Source organism: Amblyraja radiata, chromosome 29, assembly GCF_010909765.2.
Source record: "Amblyraja radiata isolate CabotCenter1 chromosome 29, sAmbRad1.1.pri, whole genome shotgun sequence".
In the NCBI taxonomy this organism is placed as follows: domain Eukaryota; kingdom Metazoa; phylum Chordata; class Chondrichthyes; order Rajiformes; family Rajidae; genus Amblyraja; species Amblyraja radiata.
Window position 1 is genome coordinate 26,728,192 of NC_045984.1, and position 12,144 is coordinate 26,740,335.

General features: G+C 45.4%; 1 protein-coding gene across 2 annotated transcripts in view; it reads left to right on the forward strand.

Annotated features, from left to right (window-relative positions):
- The window catches only part of arhgef18 (Rho/Rac guanine nucleotide exchange factor 18), a 150,778-nt gene that overhangs the window by 123,878 nt on the left and 14,756 nt on the right, over positions 1-12,144 (forward strand). For both annotated transcript variants that reach the window (XM_033046983.1, XM_033046984.1), the window contains 9 exons: positions 590-730; positions 2,525-2,778; positions 3,402-3,527; positions 3,636-3,753; positions 4,714-4,968; positions 6,091-6,167; positions 6,843-7,021; positions 9,085-9,176; positions 10,615-10,794. In XM_033046983.1, coding sequence (XP_032902874.1) covers positions 590-730; positions 2,525-2,778; positions 3,402-3,527; positions 3,636-3,753; positions 4,714-4,968; positions 6,091-6,167; positions 6,843-7,021; positions 9,085-9,176; positions 10,615-10,794 — 1,422 coding nt within the window. The remainder of the gene's footprint in view (positions 1-589; positions 731-2,524; positions 2,779-3,401; positions 3,528-3,635; positions 3,754-4,713; positions 4,969-6,090; positions 6,168-6,842; positions 7,022-9,084; positions 9,177-10,614; positions 10,795-12,144) is intronic.

The window sequence follows — 12,144 nt, forward strand, 5'->3', positions numbered from 1 at the left end:
ATACATGATTACAATCGATCCATCCACAGTGTACAAATACATAATAATGGGGATAATGTGAATAAAGTAAGAAATGTTATTGTCGGAGTAGAGATTTAAAAGAGTGGAGCGATTGTAGTGCAGTGATTGCAGATCCACTTCTGTGACCAGCACACAGAGTCGCCTGGGTTGGCCACCATCTTGGATCAAGGATGTTGGATAGAGAGAGTATGGGCTGGAAAAAAGAGTTATAACATTGTATGAAATCATCTTCCATTGCTTGAGATTCCATTTGGAATAAAGCCCTGCAAACATTATTCTGGTTGACTGAAGTCCCTGTTGAATCTATGGACCATAGTTGATACCCGTGTGTGGGAAGGTTCTAACAGCTAGGGGTAGTGGGTGTCATGTAGTTGGATGGTGACAGGAAACTTTGTGGATTGGTAGGGTCTGGGGCAGGGACTTCCAGCTCAGAGGTGGGGGGATCAGATGGAGCCCACACCAGAGCTACACCTGAGAACAAAAAGGATCGCGTGCTTCATGAAGTACTGAGGGGAAGGGGTGAATAAATCTAATCATGTCTAATCAATCTTCCCATGTTTTTGTTCAGACACCATTTACGCTTCACTGAAGGCAGAGTTGGAGGTAGATGGCCAGGAGTTTGAGGCTGAATCATGGAGTCTTGCAGTGGACCAGGCTTACGCAAAGAAACAGACCAAGGAAGTCATCAAAAGGCAGGATGTTATATACGGTAAGTAAGGCAAAAGTCACCATCTATTCATCTCTCTGTGAATGTCAGTGAATTTGAGATTATGCTCAGAATCCATCGTGGAGACAACATGCCATGTTCCCATAGATCACAGTGACTTATTGGTTGAGTATTTTACTTAACCAGTAAGCACTTTTTATACGATCACTCTCTGTCCCTGAGATCCCTGAGGGCATGTGTGGAAATTTTCATGTATGTCCTTTTATAATTGGATTTGGCAGATTTCACCCTCTGATCACAAACGCTGGGTGTAGATGACCAAGATACTAGATACTAGATACATTTATTTGTCACATGTGCCAGTTGGCACAGTGAAATGTGTGTTCACCATACAGCCATGCAATTAAAATAAAGTACACAACACACGATAGAGTCCAAGATAAAACATCCCCACACAGCAGAATCAAAGTTTCCCACTGTGACGGAAGGCACCAAAGGCAGTCCACTGGCTCTGTCACTGTGTGGGAAGGCACCAAAGTCAGTCCACTGGCTCTGTGAGGCAGAAACACTATTGCTGAACCACTGTGCCGCCCCAACAGTATTGGATCAATTTTCTGACGTGAGATTGTTGGCTCTTGTAGCAGTACAGTTCCATGATAATTAAATAACTTGCCTTCAAATACTTGATCATCATCCTTCGTGAGCTTGGAAGACATGACCAGCATTTTTTTTTTATTAACCAATATTTTCACAGTTGGATTCAGTCCTTTCCTGCTCTTTTCATGCCACTCCAACAGAACAGGAGTGATTTCATTTAAACATGCAAAATTCTTACAATGCTTGATAGGGTAAATGCACACACAATCTTCCGCCTTGCTGGGATGTCTCGAACAAAGGTTTACAGTGTGAGTTGGGGTGTCTAGAATATGTTTTAGGCAGCACAGTGCCGCAGCGGTAGTGTTGCTGCCTTACGACGCCGGAGACCCAGGTACAATCCTGATCATTGATGCTGTCTGTACGGAGTTTGCACGTCCTCCCTGTTACCACGTGGGTTTTTCTCATGCATTCCAAAGCTGCGCAGGTTTGTAGGTTAATTGGCTTCTAGAAATTGTCCCTATGATGGAACCAGTGATTGCTGGTTGGCATGGACAGGGTGGGCCGAAGGGCCTGTTTCCACGCTGTTTCTCTAAGCTAAGTATCAAATTAAAGAGTTATTCCTTTGGGACTGAAATGAGGAATAACTGATTGGATTACAGGTTACCTTTTGCAGGCTAATACCAAATGATCTTCTATTGATATACACAATTTTCTTAACTATACAAAGTCTCGAAAGAGAGAAAATATGCTGTATATAGGCGACCCTCATATTACACCCATTTGGGTAAAGACATTTCACCCTTACAGATTTCACAAATCACTACTCGGAAAATTGAGCCGTGGAATAAAATTCAATCTCACAAAATCTAATGGGGGGAAAAGTGTAAATATTTCAACACGGTTTTTTTAACTTGCATTTTTTGACACAAATGTAGATGACATGGCTTTGTGTTGGAGCGAATGATACGTTGGATCACCCCCCCCCCCCCCACCTCTATAACAGGGAAGCTGACCTGTTAATGGAAATCTCTTGGGGTCCAAACATGTCATTGTGGAAGAAACGTTTATTTAAAAAATACCCAGGAGAGCACATGATGTACTTTGTTTGTCAAAGCTGATGAGTGACTGCAAAGTGGGATTAAACTTCACTGTTCATTTTTAGCCAATACATACTCTTTGAACAAAATGAGTGCAGTAAATGTTTGTAAATCTCTGACTCTCACTCACATTTGTCCGTAGAGCTCATGCAAACCGAGATGCATCATGTCAGAACGCTGAAAATTATGCTGCATGTATATTGCCGGGGGATGGAGGAGGAGCTTCAGTTAAGTGACCAGCACACTGTGAACAGAATCTTTCCCTGCTTGCGCCGGTTACTTGAAATCCACAAAACCTTCTTCTCCCGCTTGAAGGAACGGCGGAAAAGTTGCTTGGAGGAAGGGAGTGAACGGAATTACCTCATCCAGAAAATTGGAGATGTCCTCACACAACAGGTAGGAAGTTGGTGTGATCACGGTTCATTGTTGGCTGAGGAAGACTTGGAAGGATGGGGGGAAATCTCACCGAAACCTAATGAAAGGGCAAGATAGAGTAGACGTGGAAATGATGTTTCCAATAATGGGAGAGCCCTAGAACTTGACAACATAACCTCAACACAAAAGAATGTACCTTCAGAATGGAGATGAGGAATTTGTGGTGAATCTGGAATTCATTGCCACAGTGGCTATGGAGGCCAATTCATTGGGTATTTTTAAAGCAGAGATTGATAGATTCTTGCTTAATAAGGTTAAAGTTACGGGGAGATGTCAGGAAAATGGGGTGGAGAGGGAAAAGTAGATCATGCATAATTGGGGCCCTTAGAAAGTGCTTTACTCTGTCTACAAGCATGCTGTTGTATTAAAGGACATAAAGTGCTGGAGTAACTCAGTGTGTCAGGCAGCATCTCTGGGGAACATGCATTGGTGATATTTCGGGTGCATTCAGTTCATAAAGGAGAGAAAATATTTTGTACATCTACTATTCTTGTCAAAGTTTACAATTGTGAGTGTAAGATCAGGTTGTACCGGAATCAATTATAATGTGAATGAGTGGAGTGATCAAATCTATTTTGCCTCAGTTCTCAGGTGAATGTGGAGATGAAATGAAGGTGCAGTACGGGGACTTCTGTGGCCACCACCATGAGGCGGTGACCTATTACAAATTGATGTACCAGCAGAACAAGAAGTTTCAGAACCTGATCAAGGTGCGTGCTCGGAAGGGACAAAGGTGGAGGGTTTATCCAATCACACCGTCCACCCTGGAAACTCTGAGCTCAGTCTCACTGTAGCCCACGTGTCTTTTTTTGTTACAGAAATTAAGTAACTATTCTGTGGTGAGGCGCCTCGGAGTGCAGGAGTGCATTTTACTGGTCACTCAGCGCATTACAAAATACCCTGTCTTAGTGGAGAGGATTATTCAGAATACTGAAGGTATGATCTATTAAATGGAAGCAATCATTTAACTTGTTGATGAAACTGGATGGTTCCACTGAATTTTTAAAAGACTGACCAATTTCTGCTCAAAGTTAGGTGTCAACTGAGTTTCATGCTTAATGCCTTGCGCCTTAATAATTTAAACCCCCTCTCTATACCCCCCCACCCCCACTCTGTTGTATAGGCTCCAAGATGGTTCACTGGTTCTTCCAGTTAGGCATTATCCATTTTGAACCTGTGTTCCCCTCAAGACACTACTATGTTTTCCTTCGCTCATTCTCTTGCCTCTCTGCGTGTATACACTTTATCCTCCGTCTGCCCAGCTGTGAGACATTTATTCAATATTCCTATTGTGTTAGCCTCAAGAGTGGCAGTAGGAGGCAAAGTTATCCCAGTTCCTGCTGGCTGTGTGAAAATTATCATAGAAATTATTTTGAGAGAGAATGATGGATTTTATAATGCCTCGACATATTAAGGAGAAAGGGCCATGTTTCTACCTGGGGTCATTGTCCCATGATTTGAAGCCAGAAGCAGGAATTGGTAGACGTCGAGCCCATTGCAGCGCTCTCTGTACACTGTTCCACAGAGGGTGCCTCCTTTAAGAATCGGTGACCTTAAACTAAAGAACTATGGAGCAGCACTGGGAAAAGTTAAGGGCCTGTCCTGCTTATGCGATTTATTTCAGCGACTTGCCGGCACCCGTCATTAATCGCAGCAGGTCTCCGAAAATTTTCAACATGTTGAAAATCCAGCGGCAACCAGAAAAGGGTACGACTCTTTGGGCGACTACTCACGACCGTACAGGCGTCACCTCGCGACATGTCTGCGGCTATGCCGGGTGCCGGCAACTCGCTGAAAAAATTGCGTAGGTGGGACAGGCCCTTAAAGCATTATGAGTTTCTAGGTCGACTCGGAACTCCGGTAAAACTACTGAGTTGTCCCTTTGTCTTTCCCAAGCTGGCTCAGAGGATCACGAAGAGCTGCCGAATTCATTGGTGCTAATAAAGGACACAATAACAGACGTGGACGACAGAGTGAGCTTGTGTGAGAAAGCTCGGCGCTGGAAGGAGATTGTCAATAGGATGGATATCAAGTCGACGGCCAAGCTGAAGAATGGAAGCACGTTCCATAAAATGAACATGCTGCGAGCAAAGAGGAAACTCCTGTACGAAGGTGTCGTGTGCTGGAAGGCTGCGTCTGGGCGGCTAAAAGGTACAAGTCCAATTTGGAATTTTTGTTTTGTGCCTCTAGGACAGCGCTCAAAGATTGCCTGTTTAAAGTGTTAATTTCAAGATGGACAAGAGATGAATCAAATTGCTGGAGTAACTCAGCAAATCAGGCAGCAGGTGTTGCATCTCCTGCGGTTGCAGGGGAAAGTACCTGGGGAGGGGATGGTTTGGGTGGGAAGGGACGAGTTGACCAGGGAGTTAACAGTCTCTGCGGAAAGCAGAATGGGGTGGAAGATGTGGCCAGCAGTGGGATCCCGTTGGAGGTGGCGAAAATGTTGCAGGATTACATGGTGTATGCGACAACTGATGGGATGGAAGTTGAGGACAAGGGGGACTCTGTCCTTGTTGCGAATGGCGGGAGGAGGAGCAAGAGCAGAGCTGTGGGATATCGAGGAGACCCTAGTGAGAGCCTCACCTATATGGAAGAGGGGAACCCCCGTTTCTTAAAGAATGAAGACATCTCCTATGTCCTGGCATGGAACACCTACCTCATCCTGGGCACAGATGCGGCATAGACGAAGGAATTAGGAGGAGGGGATAGAGTCTTTACAGGAAGCAGAGTGGGAAGCAGTGTGGTCAAGATAGCTATTGGAGTCAGTAGGTTTGTAGTAGATTAAGAGATACAGCGCAGAAACAAGCCCTTCGACCCACCAAGTCAGCGTCAACCAGTAATCCCTAACACTATCTGACACACACTAGGGACAATTTACAATTTTACCAAAGCTAATTAGCCTACAAACCTGTACGTCCTTGGGAGTGTGGGAGGAAACTGGAGCACCCGGAGAAAACCCACGCAGGTCACGGGGAGAACGTGCACACTCCATACAACACTCGTAGTCAAGACGGAACCCGGGTCCCAGGCGCTGTAAGGCAGCAACTCTACCGCTGTGCCACCGTGGCGCATTTCAGCATTTTTGAAATCTCAATAACTTAAAAATTCCACAGTGTAATTTCTATCCTAAATTTGGAACGTAGAACCAGCTTGCCTGAAAGATGTGGGTGGGGGGGGGGGGGGGGCCATGTTGGGAGATGGTGAGCAGGAATAGGAGATAGCAATGATTTATTTATTGTATTTCTATCCCACCTCTCTCTCTCTCTCTCACAGATATTCTGGCTCTCCTTTTATCAGATGTGATTCTGCTACTTCAAGAAAAGGACCAGAAGTATTTGTTTGCTACTGTGGTAAGTCTGTCGGGGTGGAGGAGAGGGCAGCCTGTTCCTCACACTCGACTCATTTCTTTGCAGACTGTCGGTGCAGGATATGAACAGTGCTCTCCGTTTCCTTTCCTCCAGAAAGCTGCGGGGTGGGTCATACTTTCTGCTTATGGTCTCGTACTTGTCCCGCAACCTGCTTGATGTACGGTGCCAACGCATAACCCTGCCCGCTCAGAGCCAACGGTGGGTGGTAAAAATGAAAAGGCAGACCTGTCGCGTCTAATTGTTCAAGCGATTTGGTAACACTGCAGAAAGAGGGAATGACTTGCTCCACAATCTAGCAGCAGCAAGTCGACGGGAAAGGGGGAAAAGTTATTTTTATAGACGCAAGATGCTGGTTTCTGACGGCAGACACAAATTAACTCAGCAGGTTCGGCAGCATCCTTGATGAAACTGGATAGGCGATGTGACACAAAGTGATGGAGCCTGTAGAAGTCCCGACCACGAAACGTTGCCTATCCATGTCCTCCAGAGCTGCTGCTTGACCCGCTCAGCTACAGCAATTTTTCAGTACTTTTTCTTTTTGTTGTTGTTGTTGTTGTTGTTGTTGTTATTTTTATAATTTGTTAATAAAGGTACTGTTGCAAGCTGCTATCGTTCTGCTTTAAGTCATTATGCTCTTGCTCAATCCCAAATCCTCAGGACCAGAAGCCAGCTGGCATCTCGCTGCACAAGCTGATCGTCAGGGAAGTGGCCAACGAGGAGAAGGGAATGTTCCTCATCAGTGCTTCAGACGAGGGCCCCGAGATGTACGAAATCCACACAAATTCCAAGGAGGAGCGAAATACTTGGATGGCCGTTATTCGTGATGCTATATGCAGGTAGTGTAGCACAACAGACAGTGAGTGGCCTCTCACCTACAGTACTGAACCATAATTTGGGACCTGTACCCACTCATGTGAGCCTGTCGAGTCTGAAGAAGGGTCTCGACCCGAAACGTCACCTATTCCCTTTTCTCCAAAGACGCTGCCCGACCTGTTGAGTTACTCCAGGTTTTTGTGTCTACCCACTCATACGGTATGATGTTTCCTATAAACAGCGACCATTATCTAGTTTTACCAGTGCACTTTTGACCTGCCGGGCTACCGACTCTGAACAGTTATCCCACCACTTTGATCCTGGGTCTATGTTTAGGTTTAGTATTGTCATGCATACTGAGGTACAGTGAAAAACTTTGTTTTACAATTTATCCAATTAGATCAGATGATACTCTACACAAAAACAATCAAGTCAAGTACTATAGATAGAGCAAAGGAAAAGATACAGAGTGTAGCATCTACTGCAGTTCGCAGTATTGTAGCACATCAGTTCCTTAGAAACCCAATGTCCACAATGGGTAGAGATGAAGGTAGACACAAAATGCTGGAGTAAGTCAGCGAGTGAGGCAGCATCTATGGAGAGAAGGAATGGGCGACGTTTCGGGTCTCGACCCGAAACGTCGCCCATCCCTGCTCTCCATAGATGCTGCCTCACCCGCTGAGTTACTCCAGCATTTTGTGTCTACCTTCGATTTTACCAGCATCTGCGGTTCTTTCTTACACATGGGTAGAGATGAATTGGGCAGTGCCCAAGCTTATGGAAGGATCGTTCAGAAGCCTGATAACAGAGGAAAGAGCTGTTTCTGAGTCTATGTTGATCACGAGTGCTCCATTGGCTAGGTCCAGCAGTAATCCATTACTGAGAGACAAAGCAGTACATTATCTGTACTTTGATCATGGTTTATGTTTTTATGAATTCCACCTTGATGTGTAAACTCTAACCTGACTAATGTAAAAATGAGCAAAAAGAACTATTTAAAAGGAGCCTGTGATGAAACGGCACAATGCAGCCATCTTTGAGATCATCTAACGCTTTAGTTTAACAAAGTCCGTTTCAGAAATAATTTGACAGAGCTTACTCTTAGGAATTTGACTGCTTTGGATTCCTGACTAAAGAATATCAACAGTTGTCAGCACCTTCATCCCCGAGTCAAAGTCATGGGATCCAGTTCAACTCGAGAGGCACGAGGCCATAATCTAAACATTCCAGTGTAGTACTGACACTGCTATGCTGTCATCTAGCACAAGGGAAGGCCATTACATTAGCTGGAGTCTAATCCTGACCCCAGTACGTTGTTGCAGGAGTTTCTCTGCGTTTTTGAAGGCCCAATATGTTCATAAGTGATAGGAGCAAAATTAGGCCTTTCTGCCCATCGTCTACTCCGCCATTCAATCATGGCTGATCTATCTTCCTCTCTCAACCCCATTCTCCTGCCTTCTCCCCTGACACCCGTACCAATCAAGAAACTATCTATCTCTGCCTTAAAAATATCCATTGACTTGGCCCCCACCGCCTTCTGTGGCAATGAATACCACTGCTACATCAATAACTTCCCCTGCATTGTGTCGGGTTGTTCATAATATATAATACATTGTAATAAATTCCATTCACAAACGCAATTGAGGTAATCCATGCCCGCATGCAGCCAAACCAGGGTATCATGCAGGCATGATCTTGAGATAATAGTTTTCTGTAGGACGATGGTGTGCCCGTTAGCGGTCAGTTCCGTGGTGAACGTTTGCGTGCATCAGGAGCCCATTTTTAGGCCGTCTCTGCTGCAGATGAATGCACTGGGCCAAAGAGCTTGTCTCTGGGCTCTCCTTGCAGCCATTTGAGCTTTTTAAATCTCTTCCCCTCATGCAATATCTGTCGGAACAGCCACCCTCCAGTGGCCAGACCACCAGGGACTATCTCTCAGTGTCCGTCTTGATGCTGACCATCTTCAAATATTTGCATGCTCAGGACCTCTTCAGTTGGTGATCTTTTCTCATCGTCTATTAGATGAACCTAAGAATGTGATGAGTTACTGCCTCGGCCAGTGGCTAATTTGTTTGGTTCTACTCAGGTACCCAATTGAAGAGGCCGCAAACCTTGGTGAGCAAGAGGAGGAATGGCGACAGGATGAGGGACGAGCTGCTCGAATCAAAGAACTTCAACGTAAGAGGATATTGCTGGAAAGTAGTGTCTTTAAGGTGGCTTTTTTGTTTTCCTGATTGCTTTTTTTCCCCTTGATAGTCAAGAGTGTTTTATTGTCATACGTCTCGAAACGGAACAGTGAAATTCATCCTTGCAGCGGCACAACGGATAGGTAATAATGTCCTCACGTCTGTGTGGTTTGGAGTCTATTTGGAGGTTGTCGTGTTTAATAGCCTGATGGTTGTAGAGAGGAAGCTGGAAATTATAGTTTCCAGGCTGCTATACCTTCTTCCCGATGACAGGAGCGTGGGTCTCTGATGCTGGCTGCCTTTAACGATTCATGTAGATCATATTTATTGCTTCATCTATCCAAGCAGGTTGCTGGTGCTTGCTCGAGAAGTCCAGGCATCAGCACCTTGTCGGTGAGTCCAGACGAGTGGTGTCTGTGTATCGCACATGTCTAAATGTGTATGTGTATGCTAATCTACCATCCATGAGGCACCAGTAGATGTGTGTCAGAGTCGCATCAACCTGTGAGTGCAACTCAAGCTCTTGAAGTTTGACATCATCCAAGACAACGCAGCCCATCTGATGGTCACCAATTCTCCATGACAAATATTTTCTGCCTTCATTGCTTGTTTACTGTGGTTGCATCTTGCAACATCTAGAAAATAACTGCTGGCGTTCACAAAGCTTCCCAGTCGCCCCCAGTAAGCTAGCAACCATTAGCCCTGCGACAAGTACTAAGGAACGACACCATCTGTAGAAACAAGGAACTGTAGATGTTGGTTTACAGCAAAGGACACAAAATGCTGGAGGAACTCAGTGGGTCCGGCAGCATCTCTGGAGGTAACCTACCATCTGTAGGTTCTCCTCCAAGCAGCAGGCCATCTTGACTTGGAAAGTCATCTCAGGTAGATGGCGCCCAACCCAGGCGACTCTGTGTGTGCTGGTCACAGAAGGATCTGCAATCACGTACTACAATCACTCGTCTCTTTTAAACCTGTCCTCTGTGGATAACTATTACAATCATGTATTGTCTTTCCGTTGACTGGTTAGCACGCAACAAAAGCGTTTCACTATACCTCGGTACACGTGACAATAAACTAACCTCAAAACTCGAATATATCACGTTCTGAGATTTTGACTGAAAATACATTAATTTGGAAGTCTGTAACCGCCTGCACTTTTCTCTAGACTTTAACAGTTTGGAGTTGAGCCTTTCTCCCATCGCCATATTTCAGGATTCCATGGTGACTGTGGCATCCTAGTGTTGAGGTGGAAGATTGTGGGACTGATGGCTTTGCTTCTACTGATCCTTTTATGTGACAAGGCACTGCACCAGGTGTGGCCTCGGAGCCCAGCTCAGCAGGATAGTTTTAATTGTGCTGCTGTGGATCTGTGGCCAGTGGCATCATATAGAGCTGCCTCACTGAGTATTTCTTTCTTCCACTTCCAGAGCATCTGAGCACGAAGGACGATGTGCTCAGGAGGACCCTGACCGAGAAGCTGGACATTTACAATGAAATAGCGGAAGTCAATGGTTACCTGGACACGGGAAGGCAACGTGCACTGCTTCGATCTGACACTGTGGAGTCCCAGCGGGGAGATATTGTGTTCACCGAGGTGTTGAAAGAAGGTGAGTTAGAGCCAGGAGCCCTGAACTAGTCATGAGACACGGATCGGAGTGTTTTAAGACTGCAGCCTGTCTGAGGGGAATAGAAGGGGTGAATATACAATGGCTTCTACCCAGAGTAAGGGAATCATGAGGAACCACAGGACACAAGTTCAAGTTGAGAGAGAAAAGATTTAATAGGAATCTGAGGGGCAACCTTTTCACACAGAGGACGGTGGGTATATGGAAAGATTTGCCAGAGAAGGTAGTTGAGGCAGGTACTGTAGCAACTTTTAAAAGACATTTCGACAGGTACATGGATAGGAAAGGTTTACAGGGGAGGAGGGACCAGCGTAGATGGGGCATCTGGGTTGGCATGGGTAAGTTGGGCCAAAGGGCCTGTTTCTTCTGACGCTATGATCGTTGGAAATCTGTCCTTTAGGTAATGTGGTTGCAAGCAAGTGCCTGCTAGTGTCTCGCTGAGAACCTCTGGGATAATAAATGACAACGGTCAAATGGAATCTTGCATCCACTCTCAAACAGTGCTCCTCCCTTTGCTATTTCTGTCAGAAACATTCTGACACTGGACCATCGCTATTCTTGAGCACATCATTTAAAGTCATTCTTCAAATGATAGTAATTGTCAGCACACTCATCTATAAGGATATAGCAACCAAAGTTTAGAGCCCCATTTCTAGTGCAGTGTGTTGATTCCAACTTGCAGAGATGGATATAGGGAATGTTATCTCTGTATTCTGGCTCTCAGCCACAGCACTCTCAAGTGACCTTGCGATGGCCTGTCTAAGGTTGTGTTGCAGATTAGTGATCAGCCTTGATCTCAATGACCAACAGTGATTAAGCTCTTCCCTTTCCCCATCCTCCACTGCTCCAGCCAACTCATCTTTCCAGTAGGTAGTGCAACCTTGTACACTATATCCCTTTCCCAAACGCTAATATTCTTGTCTCCAAATATAACCAAGAAAGTCAAGAAAAGGCAATTTTGGATGAATCTTTTAATTATTTTCATACGCAGAGGGTCGGCACAGTGGCGAAGCTGGTAGAGTTGCTGCCTCACAGTGCCAGATACTCCGGTTCGATCCTGACCCTGAGTGCTGTCTGTGTGGAGTTTGCACGTTCTGCCGGTGACCATGTTGGTTTCCTCCCACATGCGTGTTTGTAGGTTGATTGGCCTCTGTAACTTGCCCCTAGTGTGTAGGGAGTGGATGTGAAAGTGGAATAACATAGAACTATTGTGAACGGGTGATCGATGGTTGGCATGGACTCAGTGGACTGAAGGGCCTGTTTCCCTGCTGTATCACTAAACTAAATATGTCCCATGAGGGAATGCAGACTACCTAACCTTTTCCAAGTCTT